Genomic DNA, 22,495 nt, shown 5'->3' with positions numbered 1-22,495 from the left:
CATGGCTCCTCTGATAAAAGCTTATATGGCTCCGTTGCAATTTCTTCCAAGACTATGACAACCATTTTTGTCTTGCAACTCATTTGTTTTCTATTTAAGCTCATAGCCAGGAGGGTTTTTAGAGAACGGCTCATAAGCTCATGGTTGGCTCAATCAATATGATAGCATTTCAAGACCTAAGTCTGTCAAATTTGAAAATTGAAATTCTGGGAGAGGCTATCTCGATATTTTGCTTATTTGGTAACTACTTCCCCTTTCCCTCTTAGCATTTTTTCATTGTTTAAAACCCATAATGGGTTTTGTGAAATTTACTATAGTTCTAATTTTTAGCTTTCGCATAAGATTAAAATAATGTGCATGTCTTTTTGAGATTCCTAATTAATGCCATATGTTTCTGGTAAATAAAAAGATAAACATTGGATTGAAATCATTTTTCTTTACCATCAAAAATAATAATTAGTTGTTTAGGATTAATTGCTCGTGTCCTATGATAATTATGTTAAAAAAATATTAGAACCGGTAACATCCTCGTCTCATTTACTTTTGCCTTCTGGACTCAATTTTAATTATACATCACATTAGCTTTTTCGCTTCTATTAAACAATGGCAATGATCACCAAAACATGTGGCGCATAAGAAAATCAAATATAATGAGGAAAATGAAGATCAGGATGATTAAATACGCACAACATATTAAGATCAATAAAGACAAAATTGAAGATAGTTATTCATTATAAGATCAACGCAGATAAAGATGATAATTATTATGATGAAGTTGGCCGTGCACTAGCATCTACTTAGCATAGCTTCAATACGTAAGTGTCCTCGTTATGACAATAAACAGCACAAAAAAATAACAATAACAATCATGCCAAATGCTATTGGACCACCTATAAATTAGGACACCAGAAAAGGTCTTATTGTTCTTTTTTTATAGTAAATCCTGCATTAAATGATACTTTAATCCATCCACCATACAAGAGCTCAACTCTCGAGATAACATAATCATTATAAAACATTTGCAGCTAGTGTGATAAAAGCTAATAAGATTGTGAAATTTAGCAATAAGAAAAAAAAAATTTGCACTAACAGATAAAAAATGGTTCTATTTTCCATTATAAGATATATAGATTCTGTAATGAAACAAAAGCCCTAAAGTGTAATTATTTCTTTTAACTGCCCAAGAAAGGCATCTCAAACACAGACTAAAATACATAAATTTATATAAAGAAAATAAATTAAAAGAAGAAAACAAAGAGTAAGAGTTTCAGGCTGATCATGTGGCCTTGAACGATATTTAATGAAAAGCATACTAAACAAACATTGATGTGCTCGTACTTTTATTTAATAAAAATAGGAAACTATATAACATTTGCCAAAATCACAATTATTGCTAGTTTGTAGTGTTCAATAAAACAGAGAAATATAACTGCTCAAGCCCTGAATTTCAAAGCTTACTCAGGAAAAGTAGTCCAAATATCTTTGTATCTTTCTGCCAAAAACTGGATCTTCTTATCTATATCCACACAGAACTCGCCAGCTATAGATGCTATAAACTTCTCAACATCTATAAGGGCATTTAGCAAATATTCATACATCAGCAGTTCGAATACGAGTGTCTAAATACTAATCTTCTGAAGAGAAAGAAAAATAGAAAAGTAACGCGTAGAAACACGAGTATTTAATTTCTCAATAGTCAACGTTAAAACAAGATAAGAAGATGATTTTTTTTGATAAAAATGATTAGCATATAATTCATCAGATTAATGACCACATCAAGCATGAGATAGTTTGTAGAACCAATAGTTATTATATTCAAAGTGCCACTTATTTCTCACAAATCAAAATAAAGTCTTCTGTTATATGTACCAATAGTGAAATAAATTAGGAAGAGAACACTCCATTCATGGAACTGCCCCAAAATTTTCCACATAAATGTAATATTGCTGAAGCTGATTAAATTCATCTTGTGCAACAAGGTCTTAAATTTTTACAAACTACAAAGTTCAAAAGATGTGCCATTGCAAGAAGTGAAATGGAAAGGGTTTTACTGGAGCCAAGATCCAGCAACCTCGAATCCTCACTTCCCATATCAGTTCTTGTAAACTTCATGCAAAGATTCTTTGGTCCTTGAGGTTTTTCTCTTCCTCAACAAACTTACAAGAAGGAGAAGCCTAGATAAAGAAAACTTAACGAAACAACTTTTTTTGTTGGAAAAAAGGAATGAGATGAAAGGCCTTCCGTTTTACTGTATTAATTGAATGGCTTAATTTATTGATTTAATAAGAAAATAAAAACTTTGAAGAATAGGCTATGATCTTACAAATAGAAAATATAAATTTCACCTAAACATCAAAATATACATAAATTCCAAACCTAAAAACAAGACCATTGAACCAAACTTTATGAAATTCAAAATGGCCTAGCCATAAATCAAGCACAAAAAATAATGAATTTTGACAAGTAATTGAGCCAAATATCCTACTAAAAGAAATTTTGGAAAATCAAGATCATTTAAGCCCGCAGAAATATTAATATGACAGCATATAAAATTTCATTTGGTTTAAAAACTAATAACACAAATTGACAAATGTTGTATCACCATATTGATACATTAATTAACCCAAAAAAAAAACCTTGAACAGCAAATAAATGTATGTAAAGTTCAATGAAAACTTAGCCCAGCATACATGCTTAAAAAAAGTAGATTGCATTTTAATGTCATTGATTCTCGTTTCGGTATGCTGAAAAACAAAACTATATTAAAGAAAAGATACAAGGAGCTAGGGAAAGTTAGAGAATGCATGTCCAGGCTATGTTTATGAGCTACTTACACGTTATGTGGTTGAAGGAAATGATTCTCATGGCGACGCATCAACAAAGATTGGCATGGATGCGTTCATTTCAATTTACAATGAATTTAGTTTACCATAAACGACGTCAAGCGTGAAAGAAATTTGCTACTACCTTACCAATAAGACACAGCATACAATGGATCATTCAAGTTCAAGATAGAATCAAAAAATGACTCGAGATTCAGCTTTCTTTATAACCAATTGTGAATGGGGAGCCGATAGATGTGAGAGAAAAGCTTACATCACAATTAGCAACGATGATGAAATTTACAATGGTTCAACAATTCAGATCTAAGTCTACAGTAAAAGAAAGAGGATTACTCTTTCACTCATAAATATTACATGCAAAGTACATGAGCATCAAAAAGAAGAAACAAAAGTATTCGAACAATTGAGTAACTCAAAAGTCTACATTAGATCTTTTAATAATGGGTTTTCAAGAGAATTACATTTCATAGGATCATGTTCTCCACGAAACCAGCCTAGAGGAGCTTATCACTGAGAAAATTAAGTCCAGGGCTTCTATCTTTGTTGTGTTACACTCTTGCACTTTTGGATGCTATCTTCTTGTTTAATGTCTCTTTTTATCTTGGGATGCCTCCCATTACATGAATTCCTCTGTCCTCCATCTTCCCACCGCTTTGATGTGTCTTATAAAGGCTTAATGTGAATTGTTGGCATATTTTGACTAGTGTCCTACGATATTGCTATAGAACTATTAAGAACAGGGACACATCATCCAAACTTAGATATGCAAGTGCCTGATAAGAGGAAGAAAAAGAATGAAAGAAGAAAAACAATGCTACCTGAGGAAGAACGAGTAGAGCTATGCAAGCAATGGCATGGATGTACAATACGGCTGGACCTCTATAACCAAAATTGGCCATTTACTTGAAAGTTTTCTGGGTCAAGATGACTAAGCCCATTAAGTACTTTTGAGAGTATTCATATCAATTGAGTCTATTTTTGACACCCATTGAGGTCGCCACCTTCCCTTATGACCCATAATGCTTTTGAGTCTTCCCTTTGTTGCTTGAAAGGGAAAAAAGTCTTGCACCCAATATCCATTGTCTCATTGTTTTATATGAAAATCTCTCACCCATTTTTCATATTCTACTTCACAATAGCCTCATATGGAGATTTCTAATACATAGCAGGATGCCCTGAAAGTTCCTCTGCGAAAGGAGCCTATCTTCAAGGAGATAGCTCTTGAAAAAAATGGCACGTTGGAATTTGTTTATCTACCAAGAGGGAAGACAACTGTCGAGTGCAAATAGGTGCTTACAATCAAATATAATTATGATGGTTCGGCTGGTTGTCAGACGATTCACCGAGACATATGTCATTGATTACTAGGAAACATTCGCCTTATTTACAAAACAAAATTCTATAAGAGTTCTTCTGTTACTTCAGCTATCATGACTAGCCCCTATAACAGTTGAATATAAGAAGTGACTTTCTCAAAGAGAACTTAGAAGAAGAAGTGCTTATAGATGAAACCCCATAATTTAGTGAGGAGTTTGGTATAAAGGTGTGTAAATTAAAATAAATTATTATATGGGTTAAAATAGTCACCGAGAGCATTCTTTAAAAATTTATACTATTTGTCAAATGTCAGAGGTATATTAAGGGCAAGAAAATCATACAATATTTTTCAAACATTCAAAGGATGAGAAGATAGTTATACTATTTGTCAAATGTCAGAGGTATATTAAGGGAAAGAAAATCATACAATATTTTTCACTTTCAAAGGATGAGAAGATAGTCATACTGATTTTGTATGTAGACCATATAATTTTCACGGAAAATGACATATATGACATGAACTAGATGAAAACTTACCAATCATTTGTTTTTGAGACCAAGGATAGCCGACATTTGTTTTCTTCCTTCGAGGGTTTTATCTGAGGATTTGGGTGGTGCTCCGGTTGTATCTCTCTCCCTAAGTGGTGATTTTCTTCCCCCATCCCCTTCCGCATCCTCCCAAATCGCACCCAGCTGCCTCTTCGCTAGTGCAAGAGCCCGGAACAAGATCTTTTTGTTGTTTTTTGCAGTTTGCATGCTAGCTGCCTTCCCCGCCACTTGGTTGTTGTTCCAACTGCTCGTATCCATTTCCTTTGCTGCCTTTTCGGCCACCATAAATGCTCTTTTGCAGCCTTGGCTGATGTTCCATCCATTCCAAACCACTTCCCTGCCTCCCGCACAGTCATGCGACGTCAATATTTGTTGTGTATTTCCTGTCTAGAACCCAGGAAATTGTTGTCTTACTGGTTTCTGCTACCCAACCACCTCAGTCCATCACCTCGTCACCTTCCCGACTCTCAACAACCACCTCCAACTCCCCTTGAACCAACCCCAACAGGAGTCAAGTGTGTTGTGTTTGTTGTTATTTCATATTTCAGTTGGTTGTATATAACTTCCTATTTGAATTTAAGTAATAATATTTACTTTCCTATTGCTGTGTGAGTTAACTCCAATATCAATGAAAATAAAACGGCCATAAGAATTGCAGAAAATTCGGTGCGGCATGATCAAACAAAGCATGTGAAAATTGACAAGCACTTTGTAAAAGAGAAGACTGATTGTGGAATAAATAGGAGGGGGCATTAAAATTTTTGGAAGTTTACTTAGCATCTTCCTTTTTTTTAGTATTTCCTACTCTTAAAGATTGTTATTATTGGAAAGTTAGAATTTTTTTTTTCCGATATTTAGCATGGGGATTGTGGCTTTCCTAATATGGCAGGCTTCTCCGGTATAATTTCCTATAAAATTGGAAGAGGAATAATTATTTCTACTCTCCTAAAACCTACATAGACTTTTTCTTAGCTTGGAAAGAATCTATAAAGAATTAAAATCACACAGTCTAGATTTATGCGCTTCAGAAGAATATGTGAAATTACCATTGAGAAAAAATTCAGGGGGACAACAGTCAAGGATTCATAAATGGAGAGAAAAAAACATGATCTGGTAAAACTAGTTTAGTGAATACCATGGCTAGCATTTGTTTTAATCCAAAACATAAACAATAGAGCGTCAACCTGAAAGGAGAAAATCCAACTAATAAAATCATGAGTGTCTAAACAATTTAAAAATAAATAAATTTAAAAGATGCAACAGTATGACCCACACTTCTACTCCACTGACATGCAATCCGGATGATATCTGCTATGTCACGCACTAAATTAAGCTTTTCATCACTTCTGCTTGATTCAGAACACTCAATTTTAATGCAGTCAGAACAGAAAGTTAACTGAGATTCAAGAAATAGTGTGCCCCTGTAGTTAACATAATCAGGGAAAACAACGACTGTATTTTTGTTGTCATCCTGCAAACCAAGAAAATATGTATCAAACCAACAAATCAAGCTGATAGCAATGTTATCATGAAAAACATGCCCTTAAGAAATCATAGCATAACTGCAGGTCAAAATCAACTTGAAATCAGACAGAAGTAAACAAAGATGCTAGTCTTGGGAAAGCTTTGACATGATAAAAAAAAATATTGCAGTCCCTCCCTCATATACAATTCTGCAATTAGCAAAACCTTTAAATACGTGCAATGTCAATAACAAATATCAATACAAGAATAAATGGGCAAGTAAAGTTTACTGGCAAAATCATAGTAATTTAATATAACAAACTTTAAAGAAAATGAACACCTAACAGAAATAAGCATGGTAATTTATGAAACAAGAGAACATGGAAAGAAGAAATCCACAATGATAAGCAAGTAACCTTTAAAATAATAAAAAAAGATAAATTTACATAAGTAGCACACAATTCTTATGTATTTATGTATCTCACACCTAAACTTTCATATTTATACACACAACACTTAGGTGCTTTAAACCTACTAATGAAAAGGTGTATTTGACTTTTAAAAGTGATGATAGTGCTACTTTTTTTGCGATATCATGTTTTCAACTAAACTAGCATAATTATCAACTTCTAAAAAAGCTTTCACATTCATCTGCTCAACCTAAATATTTTGCAACCCTTTTCCAAAAGAGTTTTAATAGCTAATAATGCATCATACAACATCCAAAATATCCTATTTTTCAACAAATCTTCAAAACTAAGATGAATCGTCAAGGAGCTCTTCAGTACAAAAAATAATATGAGTCCTCAAGGGTATCAATAGGTTTGTAGCCAATGATGCCAGCCAATACAGCATTTTTGTCATACACAAATTAAACTACAAAATCATTTTTGTCATACGCAAATTAAACTACAAGAAAGTACTTTGGGCGACCAAGCTCTTTGGTGACAAAAACTTTTCAAATTTTCTTTACTTAAAGATGCCTTTTTCAACTCTCTTAAAAAACTCAGATATCATCAACGTAACAAGTCAGTATAACAGAGTCCTTTGATGAAGAAAAAGAATGATCCGTGGTGCCACTGCAAAGACCATCTCGGCAAGAACTTTACACAACTTCCAAACCAAGCTTGTGAACTCTACTTAAGCCCATAGATAACCTTTTGAATAAACTTATGTGATTCTCCGAATAAGCAACATGCCCAAGAGTTTTATTCACATAAGCTACCTCAATAAGAATACCATAGAGGAAGGCATTAGTCACATCCATTTGTATCATTATCTATCCTTGATTGATGAAAACATATAAAGTGGTTTTAACGAAGTTAAGTCTAGCAACAAAGGAGAAATCAAAATAGCCTGTCTCGTAGACTTTTGATCTGCTAGAATAAGATCAAATAGCTAGACAGTGGGTGAAAACCCAATCAAATCTGACAAAATGTTTATATTGAGCAAGGGGTCGAGGTTGTCGAAAATGAACCTTAAGAGAGCTAGAAATAGATGAGGAAAATATTGAAAGTATACTTGCACCAAAAACATAAAAAAGTGACAATTTACATCTGTTCAATGAACATATTTTGAGGGGAGATTTGTTGCCTTGTAGGAAATTTTGTTGTAGTTGGTTGAGTTGTCGAGAATGAACCTTAAGAGAGCTAGAGAGAGCTGAAGAAAATTTTCAAAAACCTACTAGCGTCAAAAGCATAAAAAAGTGAAAATTTACATTAGTTCTGTCAATATATTTTGAAATGAGACTCATTATACTGGTGGTAAGCCTAATTCTGTTCTTATTCTTGTCTTTTAAATTGTTTAGAAGCTAGACAAGATAATTGAAATTTTATTAACAAAATCAGCATTAGTTTTCTTTTTTAAGCAGATGTTTTATTGGTTGTTAAATTTTATTATCCACAATTGAATTTTTTTTTTTTTTGTAGACTTCTGGATTATGGGGGTTGTTAAATTATTTTGTAAAATGAATAAAGCATATCCAATCTCCTTATTTAAAAGCAACAAATGATAGCTAAATTATGAATTAGAGACCTACAATTTGTGCTTTTTTGCATTTTAGCATGTCATCCTATTTAGTATTAGAACATAACTAGGATTTTAGCATGGAACCCAAAACCAACCATTGTCCTATATTAAATTAGTATTAGAACCTAGGTTGATGTGAACATGTCACTTAAAAGTGGGGCAAATTTTTAGGTTAAATTAGCATATAACCAAGAAGATGTTCAAGATATTTTACAAAAAAAATTAAAGGTGTTATTTAACAAATAAGATCAACTAAGCCTAATCATACAATGAATTAATGAGTAACTTGAGACATTAGAAAATGATCAAATAAGATCAATTACACCCACATGAACCACATAACAAATCTAACCTAAATGAAGAAGATATTCATAACATTGTTAGAAGGCATTAAACTCAACATAAGAGGCATAATCAAAATAGATATCATAGGGAATATGCCAATGCAAATTATGAGAACAATCAAGGACAACCTTATGAGATCAATGAAAATATACTAGGAAGGTTACAATGGATGCCACAACTTACACTGGGAGGAAAGATCCTAAAGCCTTCTCAGATTGAATAAGCGATCTAGATGATTTTGATTGGCACTTTAAGTACGGAAAACAAGTAAATGTATTTGTTAGGTGAAAGATGACAGAAGAAATGCTTGAGATTAAAATTTACCACAACATGGGCTGAAATGAAATTGTTGCTGACAGAAAAATATTTCTCAGAATTTAATTTGCTGAAACAATGAACTACAATTATGATGGGAGTAGTACAGTAATAAATTTGAAGCATTGTTATTGCGCTATAAAATAAAGGAGTAACCAAAAACTACCGTTCTTATAGATGAGTGAATTAAGACAGACTTTAAAGAGAGTTAAACTTCCCAGCATGTTAACCCACTCAAAGAGCCCATTCAAATAGGCTAATAGATATCGAAAAACTAAAAAAAATACTTGCACCCAAAGAAAACTATTCATACATTAAAAAAATTTCATTTTTGTTGCAATTTAGAAAATTCTCGATGATAGAGTAATTTTATGCCTTAGCTCGATATAATTTTTCAACGCACATACAGAAAGGGATGCAAGAGATAGCCAGATTTTTTATGTAGAAAAACTTAGAAAGTCAAAAAATCACAGTCTAGACAATCCACTAGAAAATTAGAAGTACAAAGACTTACTCTTCACCTAAATTAGAAAACATGAGATTACAAGAACGGAACTTCAAAGTTTTATAATTTTAGTTTGGCTACAACAACCATAAATGGGATATAACAACCATAATTGGGCTACGAGAACTGTAGTGGTTGCTACAATAATAGTAGTTAGTTGCTATAATGGTCTTACTTGGTTGTAACAATTAGTCGTGGTGGTTGGAGGCGAACTCCAATGATGGGCTACGAGAACTGTAGTGGTTGCTACAATAATAATAGTTAGTTGCTATAATGGTCTTACTTGGTTGTAATAATTAGTGGTGGTGGTTGGAGGCGAACTCCAATGACTGGTAACAAATGTTGACATTTCAAGAGTTAAGCTTTAGTTGTTAAGTGCTAAGTTTTAGTTTTCAGTTTAATATCTTATCTCATCCCCCCTTTAAGTGAAGAATAGCAGCCTATTGATAATTTTTTAGATGTGCATTTTGGTAAATTTGGTCAACCTCCCAAAACACTCTATTGAATGATCCATATTAATTTCCTTGATCGCTAGAAAATTTTTCAATATTTACCTGTCTTAATGATTTTGGAATTACAAGATATTGGGCTCTTGGATTCCTCTCGTCGAGACGCTCGATTTGACTATAAGTATATCATATTTTAAGATCATTTTCTCTTTCAATGGATGCATCAAAGTATTCAAATACACTTCAAGTATTTGATTTGGGCTCATTTAGATACGAATTGTTAGCATCATCGGTTTTGTCTACTCGAGATGCTCAGTTTGACTATAAAATTTTTAAATTCGAGGCTCGAATGATCCAGAATTTGAATTTGATATATTTTTTTACTAAAAATGCATCGACCTTTGTGTCTAATGATAAATTCTATTAATGACACATCAATTTCAATCAAATAAGCGACCCAAAACAGTCATGCAAAAAGTTAATAACACCATTAACAACAAAGAATCAATAAGTAAAGCATTGGTTACCCGATCAAGATCCAAAATTATCATTAACGTTTGTTTAAGTTTTACTAAACAGAACACTATCTGTGAATTTCTAGCAGAAACTTGCATATTAATGTCGAGGAAGAAGATAACAAAGAAGATAAGAAAAGGAAGATGTGCATGAATGCAAAGAAAAGAATAATCATATGAATGCTTTGATTATAAATTCCTGAATATCATTAGTTGTATGACTGTCGGTCCTAAAATTGAGCTGGATTTGAAAAGAGCTTTAAATTTTCAAACCTAATTTAAACATTATGAAAAATAAACAAGTTTATCTTCGCCAGTTGAAATTGAATGAATGTAACTACAAAATTAGCCCTTGAACAAATCAAAACAAAAATTACACCACATCTATGGCTGTACAGATTAGCCAGGACAAATAAAACTAAACATTTTTGTGACTCAAAAGGATTTTGGTCCCTGTTCAACTTGTTGCACACATAAAAAAAATTTGGCCCTGTCAATGCATTTTGAGCATTTCATTCGGAGTTGACCTACGTTGTGTGATTTGATGTGACTCACGTCAAATAGACCAATGCTTCGCATTCAAAGCAATGCTAGACAGATTGTTTCAAAATCCAATGAACTTAAACACATTTCCATATCAAAAGTCAAAAAATGAACAGCAAAAGCCCTTAAATATTCAAAGACGATGCTTTTAAGAAGAAAAGTAAACCAAGAGGGATGATTTACATCTTACTAGCAGTAGCGTTAAACCAAGATGATGTTGAGAACGTATCAGCACCCAAGTATGTTAGTTATTTGCTCTTTGAATTTAGGAAACTACAGCCTTATGACCTAGCTGATGAGCTAAAAACTAGTGATATCCACTTTACCATTTACTTGATCCCAAGGTCATCATTTGCCCTATTTATCACCCTTATTGAACATGGTAAATTAACAGGACAAGTGGATTTCAAGGCTCTTCTTTCCCTTTGATCTTATGCTATCGAAACCTACTTAATTAAGCTAACTTCTACAAGATTATAGCCATCTATAACCACATTACTTGTAGCAAGCTGCTCAGTTAACAAATTTTAAAACCCTCCGTAAAGAGAGAAAAAAAAGGGTACAGCAAAACATAAGAATTAGAAGACAATTGAAAAAGCGAGAAACAATATGCCATAAAAGTTTTAGGAGCAACCAATTTAAAAGGAAAAGTAGTTGTTGTCCCATTTAAGGAATAAAGTATACAACTTTTCTTGTAGGCATTAACAAAATTATAGTTCAAAACATTAACAGAATGTCATTAAACAACAAAATTAACTAAACTTGGCATCCATGGTTGTTCTTGATAAGGAAATGTTTGCTAACCCTCTGTCCACAAGCAGAATGGCAGAGTTCCGAAGCTTTGCATTCTGGATAACCTAAAATGGTAGAATTGTGATTAATGAAGCACAAAGATTTCATTAAAACCAAAAAAAAAAACAGCTGCTCACCATCACTCTCGGGAAAATCCGCGTTAATTGATGAAGTTTCAGATGCCGATGTGCAGCTTTCTTCTTCATCTGACATCATATTTACAGGTTCTTCCTGCAAAAACTCCACGATGAACTCAATGCAAAGATGTAGTTTGTCTATTTCCTAAGTTAACACCACAATGAAACATACAGATGAATGTAGCTCAGAGTCCTCATCATAAGCTGAAGCTGCAAGGATCGCGGAAGTTCCCATTACAAGACCTCGGACAAGACTTTCCGGCTCAAAATCACAATTGCATATTTTAGTATGTTCATGATAGCTTCTTGAGCAAGCCTTAACATCATCCAATTCATATTTTTCTTCAGTAGAAACCACATTTCTATCTAGTGTAGACCTCTCGGGGCTATCAACTTCCTGTAAATCGATAAGTGATAGGGTGGATACATCTGGTTGTTTTAAATGACAAGAGCCTGATGAAACTGCAAAAACGAAATAGAATTTTACTACCACTGAAGTCTACTCAGATTAAACTGCAGTCAAACTTTAAGAAAATTGCTTTCCTTAAGAGCACGGACAAAAGGGAAAACAAAGTTTTCACAAACTTGAAAAGCTCCAAAAAAATAATTTAGGACATTTTCAGCGATATTATTAAGTAAATGAAGCAATACCAGTGATTTTAACGGTTAATATCTTGGCATAACTGGTTCAAATTTTAAAATCATTACAAGTAATCATTCAAAATGATGAAAGCTTAATGTTAAATTGCCTAGGCATTAGGAGTTCAAATCTAAAAATCATAGCAAAAAGACGTTCATAATGCTACTTAATTCAGTTAAAAAGGTGTGTGTGGCCCCTTCACACCTTACCACTTTCTGTATCTCAAACCGGTTGAGCAGGTTTAAAAAACAGATAAGCAAATAAATAATTAGTTATTCTAAAATCTTGCTAATGAGCCATTCCTAACATGTATGATTAAATTTCCATAACAATTTTTCTAATCAATCATGAAAAACAAACAAAAAGCAAAAGAGAAAATATTTAACCATGTCAAATACCTAAAACCAGTAGGATTTTGTTAATGAACTGGAAGGCAAGGCTAATGGCATTAAAAAGGTGAATCAGTGATGATATCCAGAAGAAATTAACACAATTACTACAAAATCTGCAGCAGTTTCAGCATGACTTCAGATCAGATTAAAAGCCCTTTGTCAGTCATTTATATTAAGAGCTCATTGACATAATTGTAGGCTGTCCAATCTCATCTATTTACATTATTTAGATAAACCAACGCAATCAATATGTTACACAACCTCAATGAATTTTACTGCACGCTTTCTCTAATACATAGCTTCTGTAATTTATGAATTCAAGTTCTGCTGCAACTAGCTGAGCTACGATGACGACGACAACAGCAACAAGCCTTTATTCCACTATGTGGCGATGGCTACATGAATCTTTTTTCTCCACCATTCCCATTGTCATATTTTCATTTAATTCTAATAAATCAAGATCATTTTTATACAACTTGCCCAAATGTTTTTAGATTTACTTCTACATATCTTAGCATAAATCAAATTTAAAACATCCACTCTCCTAACTGGGTCATCATATTTAATGTGACAAAACCATCTAAGGCGACTCTCTCTAATCTTATCTGCCACTAGAGGTACTCCAATCATTTCACGGATATACTAGTTTTGCATTTTTTTTCTAACTGTAAAGCCCCTCATCCATCTGAGCATTTCTTCCATGAACAATTAAAAAAAAAAATACGCCATTCTTAGCTAGTTCATTATAGAAAATAGTTAGTATTTTGCTCTTCTTAAACAAACTTATTGTATTGGAATTCAATTCAAGTCTCAGAAATCCCATTACAGCCATAAAATCAATATACACCACTATAAATCTATATTGAGAATCCCACTGAGTATATACGTAACGAGCATATAGTTAGGCTTCAATCTGATCTGTGACCCAACCATACTTTAAATGCAGATTTTCATTATTTCACATATGAATTTGGCATAAGAACGACACATGTATTCGATAACTTAAATGTATGACACGGGAGGGACCAGCGGGCACATTCTGCGACAATTGCTACAGTGCTGCTTTAGTGACGCAAACTCCCTCGAGTGAGGGCAGCATAGACCAATCCAAGGCACATTCAATGACTTAAATGTATGACACGGGAGGGACCTAGAGACACATTTTGCAACCATTGTTACAGTGTTGCTTTAGTGCCACAAACTCCCACGAGTGAGAGCAGCATGGACCAATCCAAGAAGGGTCGATCGACCATTCCTTCATGTGGATTTCCCTCTTATTTGGAGTGGGGCCTCCTACTCTTTATCTTAAGACAATTTAGACGTTATTCTTGTGTTTTAGATTAGATTTTGGCATATATTTATGTCAGGACAGTTGTCGGCATCTATTTTTTTCCCTTCAAGGGTTGTATCCAAGAATTAGTGCTGCTCCAATTGTATCTCATTCCCAATGTGGTGATTTATCCTTCCCCCATCGCACCCCACCACTCCACATGGACCTTCACTGCAGTCGTTGCCCCCAGAACAGCAGCTTTTGTTGTTTTCACTGCAGCCTTCCCATTCCAACCCTTCTTGCTCGCTGCCCCCGTCCTAGACAGCCACCCCTTGCTGCCCTACATTCCCCCGCTTCGCTTCTTCGGTGTCATCATCCGAAAAACAGTAAGCTTGTTGTTTTCCTTGTTGTCCCTTGAGCGTTACAACATTTCCTACCTCACCCCACCACTCCACCTACAACCTCATTTCAGCCACCGACCTTCGCTCGCCAACCACATAGCCAACCTCCACCATGGGTTGAGCCTTAGTGTGAGTCTGTTTCATATTTGTTGTAATTTCCCTCTCAAGTGTGTGTGATTGTAACCATCTATTTGCTTTTCAGTAATAATATTTGATCTTCCTATGGTGGTTTGGGTTTACCACTTGAATAATATGTTTTCTCCTTAATTTAGCTTTAAATCAATAGCTTTAGCTTGATCAATACAATTATTCAAGGTTAACACAAAAAAACTATTTAGCCAACTCAGTCTACTTTCCATAGATTATCAAAATAATGGAGTTAAGCCCATTCATGCCTTAAAATAAATAAAACCAAACCGACGGGATCAAGGAAAGTGCACAATCTTGAGTCCAGTTAGATAATTCAAATGGAGAAATGTTACAAAAGCACTTTGTAATAAAAGAATATCATACAGTGCTAAAACAAATTTTTTTAAATAATTAAGCCTATTATGTTATATGAATTTGACTGTTGGAGCCAAAAATAATAAAATTAAGGTTGATGAGTGGAGAAGAACTTTATAAATGGCACAGGGATTAGCACCAATTCTAAAGGTAGCAGCAGAAAATAGATTTAGATGGCGTTTTAGATGTACAGTGGAGAATAAATAAAGCACAACTAAGGTCAGAAGATAGTTGCGATGCAGAAGATCTAGAAAAAACAAGTAGACCAAATGTTATATGGCTAGAAGTTGTGCAAAATAACTTGAATCAAATTAACACTTGAAGCAACACCCAAAATGAATGAATTTAGAAGCATAATTCATTGAGCCAAAATGAGTGATGACTAAGAGAGTGATAATGCTTTAAACATTTCTTCATAGTAATGTAAAGTTTCATACTTATTCCATAAGCCTCTCATAAATTCATAATATCCTCAAAACAATTAGCCAAAACCAATTTAATTAGGTAGATACCATGGCTACTTTCATGCAATTCAGTTTTTTTCTTGGTTCAATGATTTAAATAGCCAACATATTCCAGTGGTCATTAGCGTCTCAAAGTTCTTAAAATAATACTCAATCTAATGCGAATGATAAAGCTAGTTTGCAGATTCTTACATCTACTTCCATTTCCATCTTCTGGATTAAAAAAGTTACCTAATATTATATTTCTTAGTACTTCATCAACTGCAATTTTATCTTTGTCCTCTTCTACCACCTCTTCCTCCATATAATGTGTCCCCGTGTCTTTCTTGTTGCTAGCTCAGAGCTACTGACTTCGAGTTACAATATCTCCTCCTTCCTGATGTTGCCCTTTCAATTGGTAATTCCAATACTCAAGTTATACTTATACTCGACACCATTTTTTTTAAAACCATTTTTTCACATTTTGGCTATCAAATCTTCTAGATTTATTTAATCACCAATCATTGTTGTGCTCAATGACCCCCAATATTGTCCAAATTACAGGAAATAAGATTCAGAGCCTTCTAGTTTTGTTTCTTCCCAGCTGCTCAAGCACCTTCTGCTACTTGTACTTCTGCTTTATTACATTTTTCAACAACACTTCTTTGTAATTTTTGTGTACTAGAGGACTCGCAGTGATAGATAGAGGGGATATTATCATCTTAACATAAAATAAAGCTCCCACAAAATAAAGATAAATGACCGACAATACATAAGAAACGATAGCTTTTTACATTGAAAACAGATAAAAATAAAGAGCACAAGGTTTAGCCCAATTGAAGTCGGTTCACCATATGAGTTGAATATTACAAAAATTTACTGATACCAGAACTAGTTAGAAAAACAGCGGAAACACACAAAGCAAACTTTTATTGATGAAAAGAGAAGATTACAACACAGCACAATAGAAAATAACAACACAACCCATGAACGACACAAGCAAACACCTCTAAGGTGTATTCCAAGGGCGGTGGAGGTCGGCTAAGTGGGCAGGATGGTTGGCAGGGGTGGTAGCAGCTAAGGAATTCTGGTAGCAAGGTGTATTCCAAGGGCAGTGGAGGTCGGCTAGGTGGGCAGGATGGTTGGTAGGGGTGGTAGCAGCTAAGGAATTCTGGTAGCAGAAAAGGGAAAGTGCAGAACTGCAGGGACAGCAATGATGGATGGTTGGGAAGCAAGTTTTGCCACATAACAGCGGTGTCTGGAGCTGGGATGAAGGCTGAGGAGAGAGACAGCAATGCTGGACAGTAGGAATAGGCCGGTTGAAGGTTGGGGTGACGTCCGGGGAGCTGGACAGCAGTTATGCCGAAGGGCCGGTTGGCTGCTGGTAGGAAGTTTGGGAAGCTGGACTTGGGAAAGACAGGCTAGGTGCTGAAAGGAAGTCTGGGAAGTTGGACAACCAGGTTATGTTGTTGGGGAAGGCCGGATGGGTGCTTGGACGAAGTAAGAGGAGGCTGGCAGAGGATGAGAGGGGTTAAGTAAAGGTAAAAAGGAAGATACAACACCACCTCGGAGTAGGATGCAGCCGAAGCACCACCACCTCCTTGGATACAAGCCAACAAAGAGAAAAGATCTCCACACAGGAAATCTGAAAGAAAACACAACAAAAGCTAAAGAAAACTCAAAGCATAACACCCCCTATTTATAATGAGTACTATGACTTATTTTTAGCAATGTTTAAAATAAGAAAGAAGAATAAAAATAATAAGAATTCAGATTCACGCAAGAATGAATAAACTAATTTAACTTCATATTAGGCAAGAATGAATAAACTAATATAATTTTAGATTAAGCAAGGATGAGAAAAATAAATTAGAATTTAGAATTGTTAAGGACTTATAATAGGAAAGTATTGTGAAGAAAAGAGGGATAGGGAGAGGTGTAGGGTCGGCAGCCCCTCCCATTGAGGACTGGCCGGTCCAGCAAAGCTGGACCAAACTCTCCAGGTTGGTCCTCCATAGCCCCCGTGCAATCTGCCCTCCATAAAAAGAAGGATGTGTACAAAATTTGAACAGTAAAAAATGTCTTTAGAGATGTCAGAGATAGAATTGTCAGATAATGGAACACAAAAGATGTTAGCCTTAGTTGACAATAGGTGATGAAAGAAGAATGAAAAGGTTGCCTCTATGGGTTAACAACAGGTAAAGGCAAACGAGCAATGAAGACGGTCAATGTCAATTGATGGCGGGCAATGGAGGATGTCAACATCAATCGACGAAGATAAATGCGTACAAACAATGATGGACATTAGAATCAATTGCTAGCTCTAAACTTGAAAGGCAAGTGTTAAAAGGTAGTCAACAATATATCAATTGCTAGTCAGAGGAATGATTTAAGGGATCAGAAAAAGTGTAGAAGTCTGGATAAGTGAATTCGCACAAGCATCTAGTGGGGACTCAAAATCATTGTTAAAACTCTGGAATTCTCAAATCCAAGAATTCTCTATATCAAAACTTATTGCTAATATGTAAGAACAGAGCCTAGTTATAGATTTTTGGAGAAGAAATTTCGGTCAATTCAAATAAAGTTGAGTTTACAAAATATGATTAATCCAAAGTATACGAAACAACGCCTAGTTTAATGTACTTATTTTATGTCAGTATTACCCGCCTAAAAAACAAAATATGCTTCAAAAAAATCACTTGGGAAGTAGGCTAAAGACAAATTACGTTTATTGTTCCTACCATCACTATTAATCCATAACCAAAAGTTCAAAATTGGCTGAAAGGGCATGAGCTCCAATGAAATTAAGTCCAAGCAAAAATGAATAAATTACGTTATTGTTTCTCCAAGGAAAGCAACCTTTTTTCGGAGAATACACTTCTCCACAGAAGAATATTCAATAACTAACAATAAACAGAAGGGTGACAAACTAGCATGTTTTTCTAAAAATTTAGAGAAAAAGAGACATTAACCAGTTGAAAGCATAAATGAAAAACAAATTCTACAAGAGAAGTCATTCCTAGATATCAATGTATTTAAGTCAGTCCAGAATTCAATCAACAATCAATATTGGCACCACTAGCTTGTACGAAACCAATTAGTAGGTAACAACTTTATAACTAAGAGGTATCATGGAAATAGCTAGGCATAGCTTTTTTTCACTAACGCAGTTGCAAGAAAATTAAACAAAACAAGAAAAATATATTTTTTTTCAAGAGCTAAATATCCAATATGTTGTGGAAAATAACCCTACTTAGGTATTAAATAATTCTATTTTTTTCAAGAGCTAAATATCCAATATGTTGTGGAACCCTACTTAGGTATTAAATAATTCTATTTCACAATAACGGACATAATTGTACAACAACAATTTGCAAGAAAAACTTGGGCTTATAGCACAAAACCATTCAACCTAAGCAAATCCCCAATAAAATTAGAAAGTTAGCGCATCTCGCTCCATTTCATGAAATAGCTACACATGCGGGACCATTAAATATAAAAGTTAAATTTTGCACATAAAATGTCTATCCTCTTCCCCGTCTTTCTCAACCCACTTCAAAAAGAATAAAGATCTTTTAATCAATATTTCAATATGCATGTAAAGCTTCTTGTGGTTGGCTTTACCCTTTCTTCCAAAAGTAGTTCACCAAAAGAATATATCACATTTTCATATTTACCATGGGCTGAACTAATCAAATACACATAAAAAGATTACAATATGTATAACGTTCTCCAACAAACACTAAACAAAATCCAAAAACATAAATCCATATTACAAAATATACAAAGTATGGGTGTGTATGTATGCCATCTAGTGCTTGATCTTGGCATCAGTAGTATCATAATTCGCTAAAATTTGTCAATCTATTTTACTCTTCTAATTTTGTTTTCATATTGTTACCATATCCAAATTATTGCATGACCAAAATTATCTACAATAAGAAACAACACTATTTATTACTTTAATAGTTCATTGTTGTTGAGGATAATCCCTTTTATTATATTTTCCCTTATTGGTCACTTCTCTTGCCTATATATAAGTACAGATGCGTGTGTATTATCAAACATAGTAAAGATGTAGTCCTTGAAAACACTCCCTACAGACATGCAATCACAATCATGATCTGGAATTCTCCTAATCTTATCCAAACACCTCCTCAATATCACACACCTTGAACTTCTAACCTCCATTGATCCGCTCTTCACATTTACCTCTAATTGTGGCTAGTCAATGCTTTACCAACTTCTCACTCAATAAGATTCTCATCATCATCTACCACTAATGAACTAGGTTTTCTCTATTATTACACCTCTGCAATCAACCTACATTGCTCATCAACTATGACAGTATCTTTTGTCCTCACAATGTCAGCAATATATGTTGAAATGTTCATCAAATGATGCCCTCTATTGATACCCTCACCCAAAGATCTTAACTTTGATATGAATATCCAGTTTAGGCAACCATTGGTCAGCTATTATATTTGAGCGGGAGAAATTATTCTCTCTTAATTATACATTATTGTGTTTTAATTTCTTTCATTTTTATCATAATGATTTGATTTTCCCGCCAATTGTATGAGGGTTAGTCTGAGTTGTGTGCATATTTATTATTTGTTTAATGAAAAATTAGAGGATATATTCCTCCCAAATATATGCAAGTATCGAAGCAAAGAAACAAATCCTAGCTCTTCTCTCAATCGTCAGAACCTCTCCAACAACCATCGAGCATACTAAATCTTATAGTCAGACTCTCCTAGGCAACAGCAGTAGTTTTCTCCAAGCAGCAACCGCAACGGCGATCTTGTTCAGGAAACGACCCCAGCCGCAGTCTCCAGACAGCAAAACCTCAAAGGCGGTCTCTGTCCTGCGACTCGACTCAGGTTTTGCAACACAGACTTGTGCATTCCAGTGACACAACTGAGTTCCTACGACCCAGTCATGCATAATTTGACCTACGGACTCATCAGCACCCCATCTCCTCTCTCTAGTGTAATTCACAAAGACCTTGACATTTGATTTTCTGTGAAATCACAGAAAGACCTCGACGTCCACTTTTCTCTCTCTGGTGCAAATCATAGAGACCTTAGCGGCAAATTTTTTCTCTAGTGGGAATCACGGAGAGACTTCAAAGACCATTTTTTTTCTCTCTTGTGGAGAACAGAGATCTTTGCCAAGACAGTTTCCCTTTCGGGTGTAAATCCTGTGTCGGCTACAGACTGTTTCTCACTTTGACATAAATTGTGACGACAATAAACAGTTTCTCTTTCCGGAGTAAATCCTCACGATGACCAAATAACGCATGAAAACTACTCCTTTCTCTTCATAAGTTACTTCTTAACGTGAGCCTAGGATGGTTGGTTCTATGGCATATGAAATATCTTCATATATCACTAATCACAAACTACATGTCAACAATTTCTTCCAACGATCTCAATCTGTGCTCATCTGTGGTAAAGAAAAAGATGATCGTCTCAACGGAAAAAAATTAATACCAGAGAATGCTGATCTCAAATATCAAACATGAAAGATTGAAAATCATATGATCATATCATGGCTTGTCAACTCCACAACCACAAAAAATTGAGAAAACCTCCTCCAATAAAAAGCAGCAAAAAAAATCTAGGATGCCACAATAAAAACCTATTCAAGCGTTGACAACACCTCTAAATTGTTTGACATTGAAACTAGATTGCATGACCTGTGGCAATGTGAGTTGAATTTTAGTCAATAGTTCAACAACTTGTCTAAATATTGGCTCGAAGTAGATATGTATGAAATATACACGTGGAGGTGTTCACAAGCTGCTCTTTACAAAATAATTATTGAACAGAAGAGACCAATCATGTTTCTTCTAGAACTCAACAATGAATGAGATGAAGTTAGAGGAAGAATAATGGGAACCAAACCTCTTATCTAAATTTGTGAAGCTTTTGCTGAAGTGTGAAGGGAAGAGAGCGGGAAGAAATTCATGATGATAGGTAATTACATTACATCAAATATTGGCAACTCGGATTTATACACTCACAAATCACCTCAGAAAACAAATCAAAGAGGAATAGACCCCGGTGTGAACATTGCAAGAAGCTTGATCATCTAAAGTGTTGGAAAATTTATGAAAAATCTACAAATTGGAAGCCAAACAAAGTCAAAGGTGATGAGGAAAATCAGGCAAATAAAGTATCAAATGAAGACAAGCCATACGAACATAGTCCATTCAGTAAGAAACAACTTGAAGCTCTCCAAAGAATAATGGAACATATTATGAACCTTCTACTAGTCATCTAGAACGTTAAAGTAGTCTTCCATAAGCTCTTGTTGCTCTCAATAGGAAGAATCGGCCTTGGATAGTGGACTCTGGAGCATCAAATCACATGACTGGTGATATCACTGCTTTCAAATCCTTTCGTTCTTGCAAAACCATGTGGAATTAGAACCACTGATGATTCATTCTACATGACTGGTGATATCACTGCTTTCAAATCCTTTCATTCTTGCAAAACCATGTGCAATTAGAACCACTGATGATTCATTCTCAACTGTGGAGGGAATAGGAAGTGTGAAACTCACAAAGAGACTTATTTTTCAATCTGTGATTTATGTTCCTGAACGTCACTTCAATTTATTTTCTATCAGTAAACCCACATATGACATGAATTATGTTACTAAACTCTACCCTAATTGGTTTGGATTTCAGGTGATGTGCTCAGAAAAGGTGATCGGAAATGTTGATATGTATCATAGACTGTATCTTCTCACTAGAACTCACTTCAAAAGGATCACCCCATCATTCGCAATTCTCTGAGTCAAGTCTTATATCGGAGTCTGTTTATCATAAGAGTCAAGTTATCTTATGAAATTTTTGCTTTGGGCATCCTAACTTTTATTATATTGAAAATTTGCACCCCCATTTATTTATCAATAAAAAGTCTAATTCCTAACTTTTATTAAACTCTACAAGTATAGCCAAACTTGAAGAATAAACCAACACATCCATTCTCCATGGTTTGCGGTGATATCTAGGGTCACTCAAAAATAAAAAA

General features: G+C 34.5%; 1 protein-coding gene across 1 annotated transcript in view; it reads right to left on the bottom strand.

Annotated features, from left to right (window-relative positions):
• LOC110019065 (probable ubiquitin-like-specific protease 2B) overlaps positions 1-22,495 on the bottom strand; it is a gene marked incomplete in the record, with an annotated part of 90,832 nt that overhangs the window by 61,972 nt on the left and 6,365 nt on the right. The window contains 6 exon segments of the mRNA XM_020716603.1: positions 1,459-1,567; positions 5,845-5,893; positions 5,983-6,180; positions 11,678-11,730; positions 11,803-11,896; positions 11,975-12,264. Of these exon segments, the coding sequence (XP_020572262.1) occupies positions 1,459-1,567; positions 5,845-5,893; positions 5,983-6,180; positions 11,678-11,730; positions 11,803-11,896; positions 11,975-12,264 (793 nt within the window).

Source organism: Phalaenopsis equestris, unplaced genomic scaffold (assembly GCF_001263595.1).
Source record: "Phalaenopsis equestris unplaced genomic scaffold, ASM126359v1 Scaffold000044, whole genome shotgun sequence".
In the NCBI taxonomy this organism is placed as follows: Eukaryota; Viridiplantae; Streptophyta; class Magnoliopsida; order Asparagales; family Orchidaceae; genus Phalaenopsis; species Phalaenopsis equestris.
This window is presented reverse-complemented; position numbering and strand designations above follow the sequence as displayed.